The 24,481-nt window shown below is 46.3% G+C and overlaps 1 protein-coding gene across 23 annotated transcripts in view; it reads left to right on the top strand.

Annotated features, from left to right (window-relative positions):
- The window catches only part of LOC110507883 (unconventional myosin-XVIIIa), a 168,947-nt gene that overhangs the window by 118,847 nt on the left and 25,619 nt on the right, over positions 1 to 24,481 (top strand). For all 23 annotated transcript variants that reach the window (XM_090223797.1, XM_090223786.1, XM_090223796.1 and 20 more), the window contains 14 exons: positions 1,937 to 2,065; positions 8,987 to 9,130; positions 9,443 to 9,532; positions 9,734 to 9,853; positions 10,311 to 10,422; positions 12,150 to 12,277; positions 14,059 to 14,213; positions 15,644 to 15,767; positions 20,697 to 20,897; positions 21,015 to 21,125; positions 21,331 to 21,435; positions 21,624 to 21,770; positions 21,996 to 22,109; positions 24,216 to 24,332. In XM_090223797.1, coding sequence (XP_090079923.1) covers positions 1,937 to 2,065; positions 8,987 to 9,130; positions 9,443 to 9,532; positions 9,734 to 9,853; positions 10,311 to 10,422; positions 12,150 to 12,277; positions 14,059 to 14,213; positions 15,644 to 15,767; positions 20,697 to 20,897; positions 21,015 to 21,125; positions 21,331 to 21,435; positions 21,624 to 21,770; positions 21,996 to 22,109; positions 24,216 to 24,332 — 1,797 coding nt within the window. The remainder of the gene's footprint in view (positions 1 to 1,936; positions 2,066 to 8,986; positions 9,131 to 9,442; positions 9,533 to 9,733; positions 9,854 to 10,310; positions 10,423 to 12,149; positions 12,278 to 14,058; positions 14,214 to 15,643; positions 15,768 to 20,696; positions 20,898 to 21,014; positions 21,126 to 21,330; positions 21,436 to 21,623; positions 21,771 to 21,995; positions 22,110 to 24,215; positions 24,333 to 24,481) is intronic.

Raw genomic sequence — 24,481 nt, 5'->3', positions numbered from 1 at the left:
CTGAATGTCTCCGGAATAGAGGACAGTGAGAAGTATTGTTCTGAAGTAAACAGTAGGAAAAGGGTGTTTAGGGAAGTTTGACATTGGCTGTGTGTGTGTGTGTGTGTGTGTGTGTGTGTGTGTGTGTGTGTGTGCGTGCGCGTGCGTGCATGTGTGTGCGTTCCTTCCCATCTCTCGTCATGCTGAGAAAAATGAACGACTGACAAAACAATAAGCCCCAAGTGACCTCAGCCGACCTTTAGAGTTGCATTCAGAGACAAAGAGGTCCAATATGTTCCCCATGTTCCTTCGCCCACGCTGACAGTCATTGCTATGCAGAAGGTCATCCTGCTAGGGGGGAAGGCCTGTGTGACGGGGCCTTTTACTGTGACACATCACACATCCCATTGGCGTTTCTCAGCGGTTGCATCACTTGCGGGTCGTGATGGTGGGCGGGAAAGTCACAGGCTGGAGAGTTTTCTCTCAGCTCCTCATCATGATGTGATAGTGTGTCTGTGTTCTACTCAATCTACCGCATCGGGAATAGGGAAAGGGGGATAACTAGTCAGTTGCACAACTGAATGCATTCAACCGAAATGTGTCTTCCGCATTTAACCCAACCTCTCTGAATCAGAGGGGTGCGGGGGGCCCCCTTAATCGACATCCACATCTTCGGCGCCCGGGGAACAGTGGGTAAACTGCCTTGCTTAGGGGCAGAACGACAGATTTTTACCTTGTCAGCTCTGGGATTTCAATCCAGCAACCTTCCAATTACTGGCCCAACACAGGCTACCTGCCGCCCGTACAGTGTATGTTAACAGAATGCCCATACAGTGTATGAAAAGTCCTCTACACCTGACAATAGAGGTATCAAACTCAAGCCGATGTGTTATTCTCTGGAGGTGAAGACATCCCTTTGCAGTTGCATGCGTTGCCCTACGACAGAGAAGTGTGGGTGTGTTGGTGCTGTATGTTTTTACCGTGCCCAGCCCACTCCCTTCATGTGATATTTGCTTGGCTGTACACACACTTCCCTAAGAGCTCTGAGCTTTGATTGTCTGTGCAGGGTAGTGTTTTCTCTCCTCCTGTGCCTCTGATAAAGGATAATAGGTGGTTAAGGGCCCTGGAGTACTGTGATAGATCAATCCTGATGCATCATGATGAAATTGCTGCATAACACCACCACAGCTCTTATCTTCAGGAGCCGCTTGGTGAAATCTGAACAAAACACTCTATGGACTAACCATCCCAATAGTTTTTTTTTTAAGTTGAAGAAAACACAGTGCCTATGACTAACTGGAGATGATGGCTAAATCCAAGAGAAGTTTCACCATAAACTTTCCCTGTCATTTTAGAGTTTCCCCAGAAACTTCCTGTCTTTGTTAGTTTACTTTCTGTAACCGTGGCAGCCGCATATGTTGGTAACACAAGGGATTTTAATGAGGATTTTGTGAAGTTAAGCATAGCTCTCCCGCGAACACTATTAGCATGCTAATGCAATTAGGCAGCATTCAAAGAGTTTCATGAGCTCTCAGCTCTGGCCTGAGAAACCGTAGGGAAGTCCACCAGCAGCTCCCCACCCAATCTCCCAGAGCAGATCAGAGAATGGAAATGACTAAAGTGTTTGAGGTAATCCAACTCAATTAAACGTCCGCACTGTTAACACCATTGAAATGCAAAGTAAACGCAGGACATGATGTAGTTGATATGCAATCCCTGAATCCCCAATGTATGGTTGCAGATTTTTAGTCGGATTCCAACTCGGCAACGTTGAATCATGTAAAAACAAATGAATGTAATTTTTCATTTGTAAGCCACAATGACCCCAAACGAAAAAGTTGTATGTTTACTGTACTTCTATTCCATAGTATTGTGCAACCTTGCACACACACATATGCTCCATGTCCGAGCATTAGTGTCCTGATTAATCAGCATCTAACTGTATATCTCTCTCCAGGTGTTCTTCAGAGCTGGGACCCTGGCCAAACTGGAGGAGCAGAGGGACGTCCAGACCAGACGCAACATCACCATGTTCCAGGCTGCCTGCAGAGGATACCTGGCCAGACAGGCCTTCAAGAAGAGGAAGGTGAGTGAGCGCTCTCAACCCGGGCAAGTAGTCCTTACCAACCCAAAGCCCAGCTCAGATTAGATGACAAAAGGAGCAAAACTGACTATAGATCAGTAAAACTGACTATAGATCAGTAAAACTGACCGTTTCTTGCCGCTCGATCACGTCACACAGTGCAGGTAGCTAATGCCTACACTCAAAGCCGATGCTGAAGAGCTGTGTATCCCCATGCTTCTCTGGGACCCCCACATTCCCTGAATCACCACACCAGAACAAACACACAATTCTCAAAGTAATTGTCAATAAAAGCCTTTGACACTTATGAAATGCTTGAAATATACTTCATTATTTTATAGTAACATCTGACAAAAATATCTAAAGACACTGAAGCAGCAAACTTTGTGGAAATTAATATTTGTGTAATTTCCGCTAATGGAATATTTGTGCTTATAGGCTACTACCATGTACGCATTGCTGCGCTTATGTGAAGAAATAGCCTAGTAGTTTATCAACATTTTAAGCTAAACATTCTGATCTGTTGCATCAGCCACATTGCATATAAAAGGTTTGTATTAATTTGGGATCTATCGCAACCCACAACTGTCCCAGACTGTTTGGAATATTGATTTATTACACAGAATAGAATAGGTTGTCTTTCGTACAGTGGGGGATAGTAGATTGACATAGGCTAGTGCTTTTGCTGTTCTTTCTGCCTACTCATCTTGTTGGCTGACGGAAAAATATCTTACATATGCACCTCGGAATTGTATAAGGACGTCCGCAGTTGCATCCCCGATGTGTCTGTCTTAACTTGTAGCCTGTGAGAAAGACCCGATCATGTGACGGAGAGCCATGTGAGTGAGAGGCACTTCGGATTGCGCAGCACACTCAGAGAGAAGGGCACAACGTAGCACTCTGGGCCGCAAAAGGCAAGGATTTTTTTTAGGGTGCATTACGGCCACTAAGGGGATGTCGCCGTGAAATTCGAGGCATTATCAAGTGCTTGTCTAATTGTGAATGAGAGACTATTGGAGTGTGTACAGCCTGCACAAAAAAAACAAAGCAGAGCTCATGCCTTTCATGCAACTTATTTCAAATCATCATTAGTCGTCTCATGCAGCCTTACAATGTATTAAAAATGAAAACCTATAGCCCAACGTTTGTAGAACAACTAAAGTTACATTAATAACTCTACCTTAAGCATATAGGAATACCTATTTCTTTATTAACGGCTAAATACAGATTAGCCGCATGTGCGAACTCCCTTATCGTTTGGAGAAAATATTCATATTTTATTCAGGTTTGTTCAATTTTATTCAGCTTTGTTCAATTTTATTCTTCATACAATAAAATAATATAAAAATAATGCCACAGAATTATAAGCCAATCTTGTCTGCTAAGTGAACTGGTGTAGCCCACAGCCATTTGGCATAGCCACATCAGCCCCTGTACCCTGCCTTTCCCAACAATCTTTCTGTCAAAGCATGTTCTTGGTGGCTGGCACAGTGGAGTGGCGGGGGCAACTGGAGGGGGTAAACAGTGGGACTGGTCTTTCTACAGGGTGTGACTATTATTGTAGACGCCTGTCATAATCCCTGCTCCAGTCATGAGGGGGAGGTCTGGGACTGGAGAGAGGCAGGGGCAGGGCTGTGTGGGTATGTGTGTGTGTGTGTGTGTGTGTGTTTGGCGGATGACAACAGTCCACCCTGCATGCGCCACCACACCAGAGTGATCAAGACGACCAGGAATATAACACCCTCCACTGAGTGACTGGATCCACTGGTGGGGATCTGTTCAGCTCTGTGTGTTGTCCTGTTGTGTGTGTGTGTGTGTGTGCGTGTGTGTGTGTGTGTGTGTGTGTGCTTGTGTGTGTGTGTGTGTGTGTGTGCTTGTCTGTGTGTGTGTGTGTGTGTGTGTGTGTTTGTGTGTGTGTGTGTGTGTGTGTGTGTGTGTGTGTTTGTGTGCGTGCTTGTCTGTGTGTGTGTTGTCTCTGTGTTAAGAGTGTGTGAGGGAGAGACAGTGGTTAGCATGTGTGAACTAACATAGACCTGTGTATGAGTATGCAATGTGTACGTGTGTGGCAGTAGCCTACATGTGAGTCTTGGATTGTCCATGTGTGTTTGGAGAGATTGTGGATTCGACCACTGTGTCTTCCCTGCCATCCCCATCTCTGGTAGTTATTGGGCTCAAGGTTGCTGTCTGTAAATTGCTTTTCATGGACAGTGGGCTTATCTTCATTGCTCTGCCTCCTGTGAAGGAGTCCTGCCTGTTTCATTTGATTGCTGCCTCTCTTTGTAAGTTGTTTACCTTGATTGTTTGTTTTGATTTAGGATTAGGATACTGATAGTTTGCATTGTTGGAGACGTGTTTAGTTGTAAACGTCTCCACTATGAGTGACTGTCATTCCTCACAGTGTGGCTGGCTGAGGATCAGTCAGGACTGGAGAGTGTTGTGTAATGTTGGGAGGTAGAGGTCTTCATGGGTTCAAAAAGTTGGACCTGTTCCGAAATGGACCTGGGTCTTTCACACCCTGACCCGATATGCTTAAATATATTTTTTAAATATAGAGACCCCTTCCGGACAGACCCGAGGACAACTAGACCCGTTCCATATAGACCTGGTCTGGATCCGAGTGAGGGAAGCAGCATAAAAGCTCTTTATTTAAGATACTTTATTAACCGGAGCTAATAAAATGTGAGAGGAGGGGAAAGAGAGTAGCCGCTCTAGCAGGCGGGGAGGAGGGAGGGAAAGAGAGTAGCCCCTCTAGCAGGAGGGGAGGAGGGAGGGAAAGAGAGTAGCCTCTCTAGCAGGAGGGGAGGAGGGAGGGAAAGAGAGTAGCCGCTCTAGCAGGCGGGGAGGAGGGAGGGAAAGAGAGTAGCCCCTCTAGCAGGCGGGGAGGAGGGAGGGAAAGAGTAGCCCCTCTAGCAGGTGGGGAGGAGGGAGGGAAAGAGAGTAGCCCCTCTAGCAGGCGGGGAGGAGGGAGGGAAAGAGAGTAGCCGCTCTAGCAGGCAGGGAGGAGGGAGGGAAAGAGAGTAGCCCCTCTAGCAGGCGGGGAGGAGGGAGGGAAAGAGAGTAGCCGCTCTAGCAGGCGGGGAGGAGGGAGGGAAAGAGAGTAGCCGCTCTAGCAGGCGGGGAGGAGGGAGGGAAAGAGAGACTGCGCACTAAAGTAGACCTATAGCTGCCATAGCTAGGTTATTTATCATGAAATATGTTTACTTAGTACCTGTCTTGACTACATCAAACCAGGAGAAGCAAGTTAAGCTAGCTATGCTAATTGAGGCTACAGTACATGTGCTTTCCCATCCTACAGTTACTAATAACAACGCCATTCAGAATATTAATTAGCAGCCTTTTAATTCCGTCATTTTAATGTAATCTTTTATTGATTAGATATCTTCTAACTTTTGCTACGCGGAGGCTCTATGACTGTAGCCTATTGCCGCTTTGATGACTTATGATTGGCCAACAACAAGCTACATGCGCCATGCTCCACTCTCGTGATAAGCAAGAGCAGCAGGATAAAGGAAAGAAGTCTCTCTCTGCTGCAGCAGTCACATTCAGATCTGTACGGGCCCTTCTGGACAAGTCCGAGACCGCTGACAATCATGTCACTTCTGACCCAGACGCTTTACATTATTTAGAATTCTGGATCCAGACCTGCTACGGTCCCGGATTGGGTCTCGGGTATTCTCAGGTATTCGGGTACAGGTGGATCCGTGAAGACCCCTACTGCGAGGCCCAGGGGGCAGGAGGGGAACAATATCACAACTTATTGGCTCTAGAACACTTATCAGAAGGCTTTTGTGAGCCAAAGCTCTGCTTTACAATGTGTTTCTGTGTACAGTACAGTACCCTACCCTCCAGCAGTTATGAAAGGTACATTACCAGTCAAAAGTTTGGACACACCTACTCTAAAGTACAAGGCATTCTGCAGCGATATGATCTCCAATCTGGTTTGCGCTTAGTGGGACTATTATTTGTTTTTCAACAGGATAATGACCCAACACACCTCCAGGCTGTGTAAGGGCTATCAGCCAATCTCAACCCAATTGAGATGGTTTGGGATGAGTTGGACCGCAGAGTGAAGGAAAAGCAGCCAACAAGTGCTTAGAATATGTGGAAACTACTTCAAGACTGTTGGAAAAGCATTCCAGAAGCTGGTTGAGAGAATTCCAAGAGTGTGCAAAGATTCCATATGTGCTATTTCATAGTTTTGATGTCTTCACTATTATTCTACAATATAGAAAATAGTAAAAATTTAAGAAAAACCCTTGAATGAGTAGGTGTGTCCAGATGTTGGACTGGTTACATTTAGTTCAATGTGTTTTAATTTTGATCATCTGATTCTCAGGAAGTTGAGACAGGAAGAGTAAGTTGAATATTGTTTTATTTAAAGTTGAACTCAACGATGAAGTATCTATTTACACACACGGTGAAGACTTTGCACCATTCCAGCTAAGAAGCCCTTGGCTTCGCCGGATCATGTTGAAGCATGTTTAAGAGGAAAATGTGTGTTGAGGAGAGTGGTACTGGTGAATATCTGAGGCTTGTGTCGTATCTTTGGTACGCTGGTTTGATATTTACAGGAAAATGTGTGTTGAGGAGAGTGGTACTGGTGAATATCTGAGGCTTGTGTCGTATCTTTGGTACGCTGGTTTGATATTTACAGGAAAATGTGTGTTGAGGAGAGTGGTACTGGTGAATATCTGAGGCTTGTGTCGTATCTTTGGTACGCTGGTTTGATATTTACAGGAAAATGTGTGTTGAGGAGAGTGGTACTGGTGAATATCTGAGGCTTGTGTCGTATCGAGGTACGCTGGTTTGATATTTACAGGAAAATGTGTGTTGAGGAGAGTGGTACTGGTGAATATCTGAGGCTTGTGTCGTATCGAGGTACGCTGGTTTGATATTTACAGGAAAATGTGTGTTGAGGAGAGTGGTACTGGTGAATATCTGAGGCTTGTGTCGTATCTTTGGTACGCTGGTTTGATATTTACAGGAAAATGTGTGTTGAGGAGAGTGGTACTGGTGAATATCTGAGGCTTGTGTCGTATCGAGGTACGCTGGTTTGATATTTACAGGAAAATGTGTGTTGAGGAGAGTGGTACTGGTGAATATCTGAGGCTTGTGTCGTATCTTTGGTACGCTGGTTTGATATTTACAGGAAAATGTGTGTTGAGGAGAGTGGTACTGGTGAATATCTGAGGCTTGTGTCGTATCTTTGGTACGCTGGTTTGATATTTACAGGAAAATGTGTGTTGAGGAGAGTGGTACTGGTGAATATCTGAGGCTTGTGTCGTATCGAGGTACGCTGGTTTGATATTTACAGGAAAATGTGTGTTGAGGAGAGTGGTACTGGTGAATATCTGAGGCTTGTGTCGTATCGAGGTACGCTGGTTTGATATTTACAGGAAAATGTTCTCCAGCATTGAAAGCTAAGCATGCAGACTCGCATTTGATTACAAGGCAGTGCAGGGTGTTACACTTGAGCTTTTGGCCTATATTTCTCAGACACAAGACATGACCATGCAAGTGTTGACTTCCTCGTCTGAACACTGACATCCCCTCTGCCAAAAAATATATATTAGTTTGTTTCTCTCTCTGTCTGTTTGATTGCTCCGGGGGGCTCCCCACACCTTGAAGTCCTCCCGGCCTGAGCCAAACCCTCACAGGGATTTTGTTTTCAAAGCGCTTTGAGGGAGAAAGAGAGGGAGAGAAAGAGGCGGAGAAAGCATGAGAGAAAAGAGCGAGGGAAAGAGTGCCGCTGCTCGGAAACGGTGCTTCACCATGGGGGAATAGATGAATAGAAGGGATCCGGCGTGGCGTTTGAAGCCCACAGTCTGCTCTCTCTTTGACATGTTGTGGAATGAACTAGCGACGGCATGGCAAAGCAGAACATTGGTGATTCCTCCTTCAGCCACTCGGCCCATAGTGTCTAATTAAATGGTTGCCTTAAGACAAAGCTTCTTCCCCGACTGGGAACAGGTGTGTGTCAGAGCATGCATCCGTTACATCTATAGCCCTGTGTGCTCAGCAAAGGCCATGTAGCTGCACAGACACTCAAAAGGAGCTCTGTAAAAGGGGAGGCAAAAGTCAGAGTAAAAATGGAGAGTGAGACAAAGAGATAGGAATACATTCTGTTCCTGTGTCTCTCTAAGACCATCAATACCTGTTTGACATAGACAGATCCTATTTCTAAACGAAGGCTGCAAGATCTAAGTCTAAATCCCTCTAGTGGTGTAGATGAGCTCTCTGTATGGCTGAGTAACAGAAAGATCAACACTGACATTTTCAATGGGACCCCCCCCCCTTATTGAGTCTACACAGGATTTGTTAAACTTGTTTAGGTCTAAGCATGACAAACAAACTTTAGGGGGCATAACCTGTATGCCTGTTCAGTCAGTGACTAGGATGGCTAAGAGGCATTTAGGTGCTCTCATGGCGTGACAAATACGTATCGTGTTCTGTCATGGCAACCCCATTGGATGCGGTTGCATTGTGCTGCTCTAATTGGGTTGCCAGATAATGGGTGGTTTATTGGAGATGCCCATGTAGCTGGAGCATGTAGCTCCTCCTAATGCCTTTTTAACAGGCTGCCAAAGTGTTATTGATGTTTGATTTGAATTCTCTGAAGAGCTCTGTCTCAGCTCTTAAACCCAGAAGATCTTTTCAATGTCTTGATTCTAGCTCGCCCAAATTGTCACACTTGATGCAAGTGCCTGTTAACGTGCCAGTAGACAATGACCCTAAGCAATGGCATTTTTTATTTTCTTTATCAAAAGTTACAAATTTGATACTTATTTGTGATACATATTTATATCCATGTCAAAGAACTTGAAGAATCCTACATGTTGGCAGACAACTGCAGACACAAACACACACACACACACACAGGTTCCTTCGTTGTAAGAACCCTCTGCTCCTCTGCGTGCGTTTCAGATCCAGGACCTGGCCATCCGCTGTATCCAGAAGAACATCAAGAAGAACAAGGGCGTGAAGGGCTGGGCCTGGTGGAAGGTGTTCACCACAGTACGCCCCCTTATAGAGGTCCAGCTCACAGAGGAGCAGATACGTGGCAAAGACGTGAGTACACAAACTGTACACACCCTCCATCTACTGTTGATCAGGGGTGCATCATTACGCCAAACAGGGATGGAAACTAGCGTTTATATTGGACAGGTTCAGCAAACAGCAAACCTAACTGAATCTGTCCAATAGAAATGCTAGTTTTCATTGCAAAATGTAATATTTTGCAACTGTTTGGAGTAATGATTACTCCCCTGCATTTGATTCCCTCCCCTTGCTTTATAGACTATACAGATTTAGCTCCCTCTAATACTGTAATACGTTTTCCCTCTTCCCCCTCCCTCTCTCGTTCTGTCTATCTGTTCCCAGGAGGAGATCCAGCAGCTGAAAGGGAGGCTGGAGAAGGTGGAGAAGGAGAGGAACGAGCTGAGACTCAACAGTGACCGCCTGGAGAGCCGGGTACACATACACACACACACACACACACACTGCGCTGCAGACTAATATAAGAGACATTGTACCAGCAGCTCTGTCTCTATAAATAAAGGATGAACAGATGAAGGTTGTAAGTATGTCATGAAGTTGAACTGTATTGCACTATATGCATAAGACCGGGTGCATGTGTAACCCTCTTGCTAATTGTGATTGTGTGTATGCCAGATCACAGAGCTGTCGTCGGAGCTGGCAGACGAGAGGAACACAGGAGAGTCGGCCTCTCAGCTGCTGGAGTCTGAGACCTCAGAGAGACTGAGACTGGAGAAAGACATGAAGGACCTGCAGGTAAACACAGCCAAGGAGAAATTACACATCCTTAACTGTTGTAGGATGTACACAATTATTTCACTCAACCCATTATTTGAACCAGATAGGTAAATGGAAAACCGATTCTGATTTGCAATGACGACCTTGCCAGTTCTGTTGGCTGAAACCTAATGGTGTGATCAGATTGTTGACCCTGCCTCCCCCAGACTTTAGTTTTCTATTTGACATTTGACATGATGTTTTTTTTCCGGGTGTTCCAACTAGCTGGGATAGATTTTTCCACTGACTGTTCAGATTGCACATGCTGATGGGCTGGGCTGGGTACAAATGACCTCGCTTCTAGAAATGAGCGATTGTGTCATTTAGAGGAAGTGTGCGTGTGAGAGCAATGTGAGGCCTATCTGTTAGTATTTCTATCTCTGTCTTGGTATAATGTGTTTGTGTATTAATGCATGGCCTGTGGTTCTCTCCCCAGACTAAGTTTGACTCGATGAAGAAGTCTATGGACTCTATGGAGATGGAGGTGATGGAGACCAGACTCCTCAGAGCCTCCGAGCTCAACGGAGAGATGGACGACGACGACACAGGTCAGCGGCACACACACTTGCTTGTTTTACTATCCTTGTGGGGACCAAAACATTTATTTCCATTTAAAATCTTATTTTCCTTAACCCTAAACATAACCCTTAACCTAACCTTAACCCCTAAAACTAAACCTAACTCCTAAATCTAACTCCTAACCCAACCTTAATTCTAACCCTAATTGCAACCCTAAACCTAACCCCTAAGCCTAAAATAGCCTTTTTGCTTGTGGGGACTGGCAAAATGACCCCACTTGTCTGAATTTTCCTTGTTGTAATATCCTTGTGGGGACTCACAAGGATAGTAAAACCAAACCACACACACTGTTGCCATGGTGACAACTTAACACCATGAAAACCAGCACACAAAGGTAGACCCCAAGATCAGGATGGAAGTAGGCTGTTTCTGGTTGGTGGAATCAAGCTGACCACCCTGTAGACTGATGTGGCTGCCTGAAATCAATGAGGAGACAAAAGGTTTGTATAAATGGATTATAAAAGACAGCAGGCGTCCTCAAATTATATTCGACTGCATGCCGAACAGACTTCCAGCTAGACTGCGAATGCAGTCTTTGTTTGGCTATTCTGAATGTAGAATAGATTTTGTGTCAGTGTTTTGTTTTTAATTTTCAACACCCCTCATTTTAAGTGGAATAGACAACCCTGTTTAAGAGACACTACATGACCAAAAGTATGTGGACACCTGCTTGTCGAACATCTCATTCCAAAATCATGGACATGAATATGGAGTTGGTCCCCCTTTGCTGCTATAACAGCCTCCACTCTTCTGGGAATGCTTTCCACTAGATGTTGGAATATTGCTGGCATACCTGGCATCTGCCAAACCCAGATTCATTTGTCGGACTGCCAGATGGTGAAGCGTGATTCATCACTCTAGAGAACGCGTTTCCACTGCTCCAGTGTCCAATGGCGGCGAGCTTTACACCTCTCCAGCCAACGCTTGGCATTGCACATGGTGATCTTAGGGTTGTGTGCTGCTGCTCGGCCATGGAAACCCATTTCATGAATCTCCCGACATCAGTTTTTGTGCTGACGTTGCTTCCAGGGGCAGTTTGGAACTCGGTAGTGAGTGTTGCAACCGAGGACAGACTATTTTTACTCACTTCAGCACTCGGCTGTCACATTCTGTGAGCTTGTGTGGCTGTATGACAGTGCCACGTTGAACGTCAATGAGCTCTTCAGTACGGGCCATTCTACTGCTAATGTTTGTCTATGGAGATTGCATGGCTGTGTGCCTGATTTTGTACACCTTTCAGCAACGGGTGTGGCTGAAGTAGCCAAATCCACTCATTTGAAGGGGTGTCACATACTTTAGTACATTCTGTACATGTACAGGCCATAACAGTACTGTACCGACTCTAATATGGCTTCAATACAGTTTGATACATTACCTCCTGACTCATGCAAACCCCTTCCATGGTCAAACAGACTTCCTTTCAAACTGGCTATTCAATTTCTACTTAGTTCTATTTGAAGACATATTGAATGCAGTGGAGGTTGCTGAGGGGAGGACAGCTCATAATAATGGCTGGAACAGAGTGGATGGAAACCATGTGTTTGATACCATTCTGCTCCAGCCATTACCACAAGCCTGTCCTCCCCAATTAAGGTGGCCACCAACCTCCTGTGATTGAATTGTGAACTGGTGTGGTTCTTGTAGTGCTGTCCATGACCTGTATGCTAACTGTGCTGTATCATGTTGTGTCTGTTAGGGGGGGAGTGGAGACTGAAGTATGAGAGAGCCATCAGAGAGATCGAGTTCACCAAGAAGAGGCTCCAGCAGGAGTTTGATGACAAGCTGGAGATGGAGCAGCAAAACAAACGACAGCTGGAGAGGAGGGTAAGGCCGCATCGGACACACACACTTCTGACAGCTCTAGAGGAGGGTAAGGCAGCGTAGGACATACACACTTCTGACAGCTGGAGAGGAGGGTAAGGCAGCATCGGACACACACACTTCTAACAGCTGGAGAGGAGGGTAAGGCAGCGTAGGACATACACACTTCTGACAGCTGGAGAGGAGGGTAAGGCAGCATCGGACACACACACTTCTGACAGCTGGAGAGGAGGGTAAGGCAGCATCGGACACACACACTTCTGACAGCTGGAGAGGAGGGTAAAGGCAGCATTGGACACACACACTTCTGACAGCTGGAGAGGAGGGTAAGGCAGCGTAGGACACACACACTTCTGACAGCTGGAGAGGAGAGTAAGGCAGCGTAGGACACACACACTTCTGACAGCTGGAGAGGAGAGTAAGGAGCGTAGGACACACACACTTCTGACAGCTGGAGAGGAGAGTAAGGCAGCGTAGGACACACACACTTCTGACAGCTGGAGAGGAGAGTAAGGCAGCGTAGGACACACACACTTCTGACAGCTGGAGAGGAGGGTAAGGCAGCGTAGGACATACACACTTCTGACAGCTGGAGAGGAGGGTAAGGCAGCATCGGACACACACACTTCTGACAGCTCTAGAGGAGGTTAAGCAGCGTAGGACATACACACTTCTGACAGCTGGAGAGGAGGGTAAGCAGCGTAGGACATACACACTTCTGACAGCTGGAGAGGAGGGTAAGCAGCGTAGGACATACACACTTCTGACAGCTGGAGAGGAGGTTAAGCAGCGTAGGACACACACACTTCTGACAGCTGGAGAGGAGGTTAAGCAGCGTAGGACATACACACTTCTGACAGCTGGAGAGGAGGTTAAGCAGCGTAGGACATACACACTTCTGACAGCTCTAGAGGAGGTTAAGCAGCGTAGGACATACACACTTCTGACAGCTGGAGAGGAGGGTAAGCAGCGTAGGACATACACACTTCTGACAGCTGGAGAGGAGGGTAAGCAGCGTAGGACATACACACTTCTGACAGCTGGAGAGGAGGGTAAGCAGCGTAGGACACACACACTTCTGACAGCTGGAGAGGAGGTTAAGCAGCGTAGGACATACACACTTCTGACAGCTGGAGAGGAGGGTAAGGCAGCGTAGGACACACACACTTCTGACAGCTGGAGAGGAGGGTAAGGCAGCGTAGGACACACACACTTCTGACAGCTGGAGAGGAGGGTAAGGCAGCGTAGGACACACACACTTCTAACTCAACCTCCCCCTGCTTACACACACTTGCACGTTAGTATTTACACCTACCTCATTTACACACGCACACAGGCTGAAATACTTCTCATATCCTTCATTCCTTCCTGAGTTGTCAAGATGTAGTTGACTACTGCTCTTGGTGGGTCTGTCTGTCTCTCCTTTTCTCTCACCTGCCCAGCAATGAGGAAAGGAATCTGCCCATCCCTGTCTTTGTCCAACTCTGTCTGGCTTTTCTTTCTGTCTTTTTCTCAGCCCCTTTCTCTGTTTTTGACAACTCCTCTGAGCTTTCCCATAAAACGTCAAATAAAGCTTTACACTCCCCGAGCGCTCACTCAGTGAGACGTAAAAGGAGCAGTGAAGCAATAACTAGTCTTTTCTTTCTCTCACCTGGTCGGCCACTCAGACAGACAGCTTGACAGAAGCTAACAGATGCTTTGACCTATTTCATGCCTCTGCTTATTTTGAAAAAATATTTTAAATGTTACAATCTCTCTCTCTATCTCTCTCCGTCCCCCTCCAGCTGAGTGACCTCCAGGCAGACAGTGAGGAGGTGCAGCGTACGGCCCAGCAGCTGAAGAAGAAGTGTCAGAGATTGACGGCTGAGCTACAGGACACCAAGCTACACCTGGAAGGCCAGCAGAGCCGCAACCATGACCTGGAGAAGAAACAGAGGAAGTGAGTTCAGTTCATACCGCACACACTCTGTAGGGCGACAAACACACGTGCACACAGACCATAGAAATAGATAGAGGACTATAGTACTCAAAAGTCTGTTTTAGCACGGGCAGCGCCATTGAGGACTTTCACCATTTTGAAGTAATCAACTGCGTAGGACTTCCAATGGGTTAAGAAAGGATCACATAATTCCATCCAGGTCATCAGGAGGGATCAGCCAATGAATTAAACTTTCCTTAACTGCAGTTGGCAGTAAATCGCCAACCTTGGATTTATACCTGTTCAAACAACACACTCCAGGTGGCAGTATGCGCCCTTTCAGTTTGTTTACCAACTCCGTAGAAGAAAAAGAAAATGGTCTACTTCAAAATGAAGATGTCCTGAATGGCGCTGCCTGTGCTTTCCTTGACGCCATAATAGGACAAATGCAATGATGCGATGTCTATCTGAGTCTATGATACAGACACACTCACCTACACACAGGTGTGCGTCACACACACACTCATACAGTACGTTCAGATCTGCAACTACAGCCTGATATTACTCATACACTCACCCTCACTGTGACCTGAAGAAGAAACCAGAGCTCACTACCTTAGATCTTCACTGTAACTTTAAATATTTTAAAGCCCTGGGTAAAACACCACAGTACTCTCTCAATCTCTCTCTCCCCTGTTCTCTCTCTGTCTGTCTGTCTGTATGTCTGTCTGTCTGTCTCTCTCGCTCTCACTCTCACTCTCGCTCTCTCTTTGTTTCTTTCTCTCGCTCTCCCTGTGGTAATGGTCACTGAGTGATGTCACACTGAAGCACAGTAGGCTAGATATAATTAAGCAATAAGGCCCGAGGAGGTGTGATATATGGTCAATATACCACGGCTAAGGGCTGTTCTTAAGCATGATGCAAAGTGGAGTGCCTGGATACAGCTCTTAGCCGTGGTATATTGGCCATATATCACAAACCCCTGAGGTGCCTTATTGCTATTAAACTGGTTTCCAACGTAATTAGAACTGTAAAGGTCTGATATATCACTGCTGTCATCATTCAGGGCTCAAAACACCCAGTTTATAATACAAATGAATCAAGGAGATCAGTAAAGTCTATGAAACTTACTGGGATGCCGCAACCACACTGCAAATGTTTGGTGTGCGTATGTGTACACACTTGGCTTCCAGCCTGCTGACCAGAGACTTTTTCACCATGGACGTCTCCTGGAACTCAGGGGGGAGAAACATATACACACACACACAGACACACTGTGTGGTCTCTAAACTTCGCTGTGCTGGTTAGAGGCCCCTGCTGTCTAACCCCTTTAGTTCACTAAGTAAACAGAACGACAAACACTCGAGTATGTTGTTCTATGTCGATAGGAGACTCACGGCAGGGTGTGTGTCTAGCCAGACAGGGCATTAACATGTCTGTGTGTGTGTCAGGTTTGACTCCGAGCAGAACCTGTCTCAGGAGGAGGTTCAGAGGGAGAAGAATATTAGAGAGATGCTGAGCAGAGAGAAGGACATGCTGACTGGAGAGGTGTTTAGCCTACGACAGCAACTGCAGGTACTGTACTCTACTGGCCTACCACATCTCTGTGTGTGCCAAACATTTATTCAAATAGTATTTGAAGTCTTTCAAGTACTTTGAGCATTTGAGTCTTCCCGAAGTCTCAGGTGACAGACTTGTTGTGACTATTCTAGTGGCTCCATGGCAAGCTCAATCAAGCACAGCTATTTGAACAATTTAAAAAAAAAAATGATTGTGTGTGTATACACCTTTAGGACATGGATATGTGTGTTTAGGATGTTTTCACACATAGTCCTCTTTAAAATAACTGATCTCAGTCCTCTTTAAAGTGAACTCTGGGGTAAAATAACTCAGTTGTCTTTGTATTCTCACTGCCCTTACCTTTTGATGAGGACTCAACTCTTCTGCCAGTTCACTTCACCTATTTTGTGTTCTGTGTCCTCTTTGCATTCACATTGTTATGTTTATAAAGGAACCAAAATCTTTTTCCAACATTCACTCAATGCACTCTGGGTTTTTACAAAGTGCAGGACAAGCCCTTCCATCAGAATGTGTTATCGGACAGCTAGATATACCTACATTTTGGAAGCTAATAGATTGCATTTAGTTAAAAGATGAGACATAATAATTGTAATCAGAAGATACTATTAACATGTCAATATTATTGGTAAGAGAATAAATAGCAGAATAACTGCAGGTTAAATAATGCAGAAATTGAAAATTGTACACCCAATGTAGACTACTGCCCCTTTAAGAGCTAGAATTGATTTTGTCCTCGATGTGATTCTCATCAAATACACTACATTGCCAAAAGTATGTGGACGGACACGCCTTGAAATTAGTGGATTCTGCTATTTTAGCCACACCCATTGCTGACAGGTGTATAAAATTGAGCACTCAGCCATGCAATCTCCATAGACAAACATTGGCAGTAGAATTGCCCGTACTGAAGAGCTCAGTGACTTTCAACGTAGCACCGTCATAGGATGCCACTTTTCCAACAAGTCAGTTCGTCAAATGTATGCCCTGCTAGACCTGCCCCGTTGAACTATAAGCACTGTTATTGTGAAGTGGAAACATCTAGAAGCAACAATGGCTCAGCCACCAAGTGGTTGGCCACGCAAGATCCCAGAACGGGACCACCAAGTGCTGAAGCGCGTAAAAATTGTCTATCCTCGGTTGCAACACTCACTACATCAGTCTTTTCATTAGCAGAAAACTACCGAGTTCCAAACTGCCTCTGGAAGCAACATCAGCACAATAACTGTTCGTTGGGAGCCTCATGAAGTGAGTTTCCATGGCCGAGCATCCGCACAAAACCCTAAGATCGCAATACCAAGCATTGGCTGGAGTGGTGTAAAGCTCACCAACATTGGACTCTGGAGCAGTGGAAACACGTTCTCTAGAGTGATGAATCGCGCTTCACCATCTGGCAGTCCGATGAATCTGGGTTTGGTGGATGCCAGGAGAATGCTACCTGCCCCAATGCGTAGTGCCAGCTGTAGGGAGTTTGGTGGAGGAGGAATAATGGTCTGGGGCTGTTTTGCATTGTTCGGGCTAGGCCACTTAGTTCCAGTGAATTTAAATCTTAGTGCTACAGCATACAATTACATTCTAGACGATTCTGTTGTTCCAACTTTGTCGCAACAGTTTGGGGAAGGCCTTTCTTGTTTCAGCCTGACAATGCCCCCATGCACAAAGTGAGATCCATTGAGATATGGTTTGTCGAGATCGGTGTTGAAGAATTTGACTGGCCTGCACAGAGCACTGACCTCAACCCCATCAAACATCTTGGAACCCCGACTGCGAGCCAGGCTTAATCGCCCAACATCAGCGCACGTCCTCACTAATGCGCTTGTGGCTGAATGGAAGCAAGTCCCCACAGCAATGTTCCAACATCTAGTGGAATGCATTCCCAGAAGAGTGGAGGCTGTAATAGCATGAAAAGGGGACCAACTATATTAATGCCCTTGATAGTCTGTGGTGCGGGAATAATGACAAGCGAACCTGGGGAGCTTTTTGATTACATTACCCTAAAAAAGGGAACCGGACTTGGGAATTCAAGCGAACTGAACTCAGACCCCCTCTGGACATGGTCACAGGTCGGTTTGCTTCAGGGGCTCTTTTGAGGGGTCTGAGTTTTTTTTGGAGTGTTCACACTGCACTAAACATTAAGTGAACCACACTATAGGACAAGGACCTGGAGATGTGTGTCTCCTCTCTCCCTATAGGACAAGGACCTGGAGATGTGTGTCTCCTCTCTCCCTATAGGACAAGGACCTGGAGATGTGTGTCTCCTCTCTCCCTATAGGACAAGGACCTGGAGATGTGTGTCTCCTCTCTCCCTATAGGACAAGGACCTGGAGATGTGTGTCTCCTCTCTCCCTATCGGACAAGGACCTGGAGATGTGTGTCTCCTCTCTCCCTATAGGACAAGGACCTGGAGATGTGTGTCTCCTCTCTCCCTATAAGACCACGACCTGGACTTGTGTGTCTCCTCTCTCCCTATAGGACAAGGACCTGGAGATGTGTGTCTCCTCTCTCCATATAGGACAAGGACCTGGAGATGTGTGTCTCCTCTCTCCCTATAGGACAAGGACCTGGAGATGTGTCTCCTCTCTCCCTATAGGACAAGGACCTGGAGATGTGTGTCTCCTCTCTCCCTATAGGACAAGGACCTGGATATGTGTGTCTCCTCTCTCCCTATAGGACAAGGACCTGGAGATGTGTGTCTCCTCTCTCCCTATAGGACAAGGACCTGGAGATGTGTGTCTCCTCTCTCCCTATAGGACCACGACCTGGACTTGTGTGTCTCCTCTCTCCCTATAAGACCACGACCTGGAGATGTGTGTCTCCTCTCTCCCTATAGGACAAGGACCTGGAGATGTGTGTCTCCTCTCTCCCTATAGGACAAGGACCTGGAGATGTGTGTCTCCTCTCTCCCTATAGGACCACGACCTGGACTTGTGTGTCTCCTCTCTCCCTATAAGACCACGACCTGGAGATGTGTGTCTCCTCTCTCCCTATAGGACAAGGACCTGGAGATGTGTGTCTCCTCTCTCCCTATAGGACAAGGACCTGGAGATGTGTGTCTCCTCTCTCCCTATAGGACAAGGACCTGGAGATGTGTGTCTCCTCTCTCCCTATAGGACAAGGACCTGGAGATGTGTGTCTCCTCTCTCCCTATAGGACAAGGACCTGGAGATGTGTGTCTCCTCTCTCCCTATAGGATGAGGACCTGGAGATGTGTGTTTTAATGTGTATCTCCTCTCTCCCTTTAGGACAAGGACCTGGAGATGTGTGTCTCCTCTCTCCCTATAGGACATGGACCTGGAGATGTGTCTCCTCTCTCCCTATAGGACAAGGACCTGGAGATGTGTGTCTCCTCTCTCCCTATAGGACAAGGACCTGGAGATGTGTGTTTTAATGTGTATCTCCTCTCTCCCTATAGGACAAGGACCTGGAGATGTGTGTTTTAATGTGTATCTCCTCTCTCCATATAGGACAAGGACCTGGTGATGTGTGTCTCCTCTCTCCCTATAGGACAAGGACCTGGAGATGTGTGTCTCCTCTCTCCCTATAGGACAAGGACCTGGAAATGTGTCTCCTCTCTCCCTATAGGACAAGGACCTGGAGATGTGTGTTTTAATGTGTATCTCCTCTCTCCCTATAGGACAAGGACCTGGAGATGTGTGTTTTAATGTGTATGTCCTCTCTCCCTATAGGACAAGGACCTGGAGATGTGTGTTTTAATGTGTATGTCCTCTCTCCCTATAGGACAAGGACCTGGACTTGTGTGTCTCCTCTCTCCCTATAAGACCACGACCTGGAGATGTGTGTCTCCTCTCTCCCTATAGGACAAGGACCTGGAGATGTGTGTCTCCTCTCTCCCTATAGGACAAGGACCTGGAGATGTGTGTCTCCTCTCTCCCTATAGGACAAGGACCTGGAGATGTGTGTCTCCTCTCTCCCTATAGGACAAGGACCTGGAGATGTGTGTCTCCTCTCTCCCTATAGGACAAGGACCTGGAGATGTGTGTCTCCTCTCTCCCTATAGGATGAGGACCTGGAGATGTGTGTTTTAATGTGTATCTCCTCTCTCCCTTTAGGACAAGGACCTGGAGATGTGTGTCTCCTCTCTCCCTAGAGGACATGGACCTGGAGATGTGTCTCCTCTCTCCCTATAGGACAAGGACCTGGAGATGTGTGTCTCCTCTCTCCCTATAGGACAAGGACCTGGAGATGTGTGTTTTAATGTGTATCTCCTCTCTCCCTATAGGACAAGGACCTGGAGATGTGTGTTTTAATGTGTCTCCTCTCTCCATATAGGACAAGGACCTGGTGATGTGTGTCTCCTCTCTCCCTATAGGACAAGGACCTGGAGATGTGTCTCCTCTCTCCCTATAGGACAAGGACCTGGATATGTGTCTCCTCTCTCCCTATAGGACAAGGACCTGGAGATGTGTGTTTTAATGTGTATCTCCTCTCTCCCTATAGGACAAGGACCTGGAGATGTGTGTTTTAATGTGTATGTCCTCTCTCCCTATAGGACAAGGACCTGGAGATGTGTGTTTTAATGTGTATGTCCTCTCTCCCTATAGGACAAGGACCTGGAGATGTGTGTTTTAATGTGTATGTCCTCTCTCCCTATAGGACAAGGACCTGGAGATGTGTGTTTTAATGTGTATGTCCTCTCTCCCTATAGGACAAGGACCTGGAGATGTGTGTTTTAATGTGTATGTCCTCTCTCCCTATAGGACAAGGACCTGGAGATGTGTGTTTTAATGTGTATGTCCTCTCTCCCTATAGGACAAGGACCTGGAGATGTGTGTTTTAATGTGCATGTCCTCTCTCCCTATAGGACAAGGACCTGGAGATGTGTGTTTTAATGTGTATGTCCTCTCTCCCTATAGGACAAGGACCTGGAGATGTGTGTTTTAATGTGCATGTCCTCTCTCCCTATAGGACAAGGACCTGGAGATGTGTGCGCAGAATGTGAAGTTAGAACAGCTGGAGGCGGAGCTGCTGGACCTGTCGTCCCAGGAGACCAAGGATGAGGCGTCGCTGTCCAAGGTGAAGAAGACGATGCGTGACCTGGAGGCCAAGGTCAAAGACCAGGAAGAGGAGCTGGATGAACAGGCCGGAACTATACAGATGCTGGAGCAGGTACAGAGTTATATATACACACAGATACCCACACACTTGTACACACACATGCAGACGCGCGCACACACACTCTACTGAGGATGACACTCATATATACTTTGTCTTTGTGTTGTGCAGGCTAAGCTGCGTCTGGAGATGGAGACAGAGAGACTGCGCCAGACACACTCCAAGGAGATTGAGAGTAAAGATGAGGAGGTGGAGGAGATCAGACAGTCCTGCAGTAAGAAGGTACTGCACACACCGGCAGCACACACCGACAACCTTATATGACTCTAAAGGCAAATGATTAGTTGTGACAATGTGCGACTTTAGTCGCCACAAATAGCTGGTTTCGTCACCAAAGCACAAACATAAACGATGACTTATGTAAACACGTCTCTTTCAGTTGGATCACATTTCCTAGGTCACATATAGTGTTTTCCTGTGTTGTCAGCTGAAGCAGATAGAAGTCCAGCTGGAGGAGGAGTATAATGACAAACAGAAGGTCCTACGTGAGAGGAGAGAACTGGAGACCAAGCTGCTGTCTGCTCAGGACCAGGTACTGTCAGACACCCCACTACCAGTCCACCTTGGACCGTCTTTACTCAGACTAGCTATATGTCCTGTGGCTGTCAACCCTCCTACTGGATAGTTACAGATTATGCAGGCTTTTGTTGGTACTGTGATTAGTGTGTGGTGTAATATGTTGAGCTGGTCGTAATCTGGTTGTGTTGCTGCTGTCCCCAGGTGAACCCCAGAGACGTGGAGACAGAGAAGAGGCTGAGGAAGGATCTGAAGCGCACCAAGGCCCTGCTGGCCGACGCCCAGATCATGCTGGACCACATGAAGAACAACGCCCCCAGCAAGAGAGAGATTGCCCAGCTCAAAAACCAGGTAGGTACGACCCCTAGCACCCTCGCCCAGTGATACACCATGGAGATACTGACACACCGCGGAGATACTGACACGCCACGGAGATACTGACACGCCACGGAGATACAGACACACCACGGAGATACTGGGAAAGTCAAGAAACATCACAATAAGAATTCAATAGAATTTCGATATTGGAAATGAAATCTCTATCTCTCTCCCTCTCTCTCTATCCCTCTCTCTCAGCTGGAGGAGTCAGAGTTTACTTGTGCGGCAGCAGTGAAGGCCCGTAAATCTATGGAGGTGGAGATTGAGGACTTGCATGTGCAGATGGACGACATCTCCAAAGCCAAACAGGCTGTCAGTACAGTTCACCATTCCTTCCTACCTCTAACCTATTACATTCACCATCACTTTTATTCAGAGCACGCAAGGGGTTGGGGAAGAGTGCTGTGAGATTATTTAATATACTATTTTCAAGAGGTAGGGTTTCAGATGGGCAGGGAAGATGGGCAGGGACTCCACTGTCATAGTTTCAAGGGGAAGCTGGTCCCACCATTGGGGTACCAGGACAGAGAAGAGCTTGGACTGGGCTGAGCGAGAGCCAAGAGACCAGAGGTGGCAGAACCGAATACTCGGGTTATGGTGTAGGGTTTTAGCATAGCCTGATGGTAGGGAGGTGCAGTTCCTCTTGCTGATCTGTAGGCAACCATGGTCTTGTAGTGTACTCGAGCTTTGACTGGAAGCCAGTGGAGGGAATCTCTCTCTCCTTCTTTCCTTCCCCGTCCTCACCTCTCTTCCTGTGAGATTGACCACTGCGACTGCCATTATGAGTGCAGGGAAATGATTTCTGCCCATGATGGCATGTTTCATCAACATTTCTAACTTGAACATGACATATCACCTTGAAATCCATTCCAGTTTAATACAGCAGTCATTGGGTGAATATTATCTTTGCAGAGAGAGGGAAAGGTAATTGAGTTCACATAGCAGCAGGTCAGGAACAACAGCTACTGGGAGAGATGAATGGATAGATGTTTTGCAGGTTGCGGTACACAACCTGATTTTCATCAGTCTCAATGTGCTTTTTAATGGAATGATTGTCTATGGTTTATTTCATGTTTTCCTGGCATGGAAGTACAACAGGAACAAACACATCAACGTTGGGGTTGATATTTACTTTACTTGTGCATATTTTTGGGAAATTAGGGTATTTATTTGGTCTAACATAGGAAATAAACATTGAATGGGTATTAATACCAGTATGAAATCTTGCAATTCCTTTCCAAGGAATTCTGTTGGTTCTATTTTGGTGAAATTCATCAGATGTGGTCCATTATCCATTCCCCCAGTCTGTTTTTCCCTCCATGTTAACAAGACGGATGTCATTGTGCCAGCAAGTCCTGTCATCTCTCAGCTATGTACTAAAGGATTAATTATCCTTTTCTGATATCCACATTATTCATCATGTATTAATACATCCCCTGACTGTCCCCAGCCCCTCTCATTTTCCTGCTGCCCCTCTCAGCATTGTTGAAGTAATTATAGAAATGGGATTACACCTCTGAAATTCACACAGAAGTCAGTTAGGAGCAACCTGCAAGCATTAGCTGCTAATTGGCTCAGTTGATCAGTTTTTTTTATTTAACCAGAACAAATTCTTATTTACAATGACAGCCTAGGAACAGTAGGCTAACTGCCTTGTTCAGGGGCAGAACAACAGATTTTTTTACCTTGTCAGCTCGGGGATTTGATCTAGCAACCTTTTGGTTACTGGCCCAACACTCTAACCACTAGGCTACCTGCCACCCCAGGTGACTGGGAACAGTCTTTGTGGGAGGGGTAATATGCCTCCACTGTAAGATTCTACAATATTAAACTGTACTGATGAGCATTCTTATGGTTTATAACATATGGAGTATATTGTGGATATATCCTGAAACAACATTATTCTATGGTCAGTTGGTTGGATCAATATACGTTTCACAATATTGAATGTACCGTTACAGAAGTCAGCATCCTATTTTACACATTCTATAAATCTCTCTCTTTCCCCCCTGGCTCTGTCTCGCTCTCTCTCTCTCTCTCTCTGTCTCTGTCTCTCTCTCCCTCTCTCTCTCTCTGTCTCTCTCTCTCTCTCCCTCCCTCTCTCTCTGTCTCTCTCTCTCCCTCTCTCTCTCTCTCTGTTTCTCTCTCCCTCTCTCTCTCTCTCTCTCTCTCTCTCTCTCTCTCTCTCTGTCTCTCTCTCTGTCTCTCTCTCTGTCTCTCTCTCTCCCTCTCTCTCTCTCTGTCTGTCTGTCTCTCTCTGTCTCTGTCTCTCCCTCTCTCTCTCTCTCTCTCTCTCTCTGTCTCTCTCTCTGTCTGTCTGTCTGTCTGTCTGTCTCTCTCTCTCTCTCTCTCTCTCTCTCTGTCTCTCTCTCTCTCTCCCTCTCTCTCTCTCTCTCTCTCTCCCTCTCTCTCTCTCAGCTGGAGGAGCAGTTGAGCAGGCTGCAGAGAGAGAAGAATGATCTGCAGTCTCGTATGGAGGAGGACCAGGAGGATATGAACGAGCTCATGAAGAAGCACAAGTCAGCTGTCTCCCAGGTAACACACACACACACACACACAGTCACATTCTGGTAAATCTGCATTATTTCAATGGTGTAAGTAGTATTAGCTAGCAGCTTAGTGTTAATGTATATGTGTAGAGCAGATTGCTATCAAGTGGAAATGAAAAGTGAGCTCTGTCTGTC

The sequence above is a fragment of the Oncorhynchus mykiss genome, chromosome 27 (assembly GCF_057628025.1).
Source record: "Oncorhynchus mykiss isolate SJ-2025 chromosome 27, ASM5762802v1, whole genome shotgun sequence".
In the NCBI taxonomy this organism is placed as follows: domain Eukaryota; kingdom Metazoa; phylum Chordata; class Actinopteri; order Salmoniformes; family Salmonidae; genus Oncorhynchus; species Oncorhynchus mykiss.
Note: the sequence above shows the minus strand (reverse complement) of the source record. Positions and strands in the feature narration are given on the sequence as shown.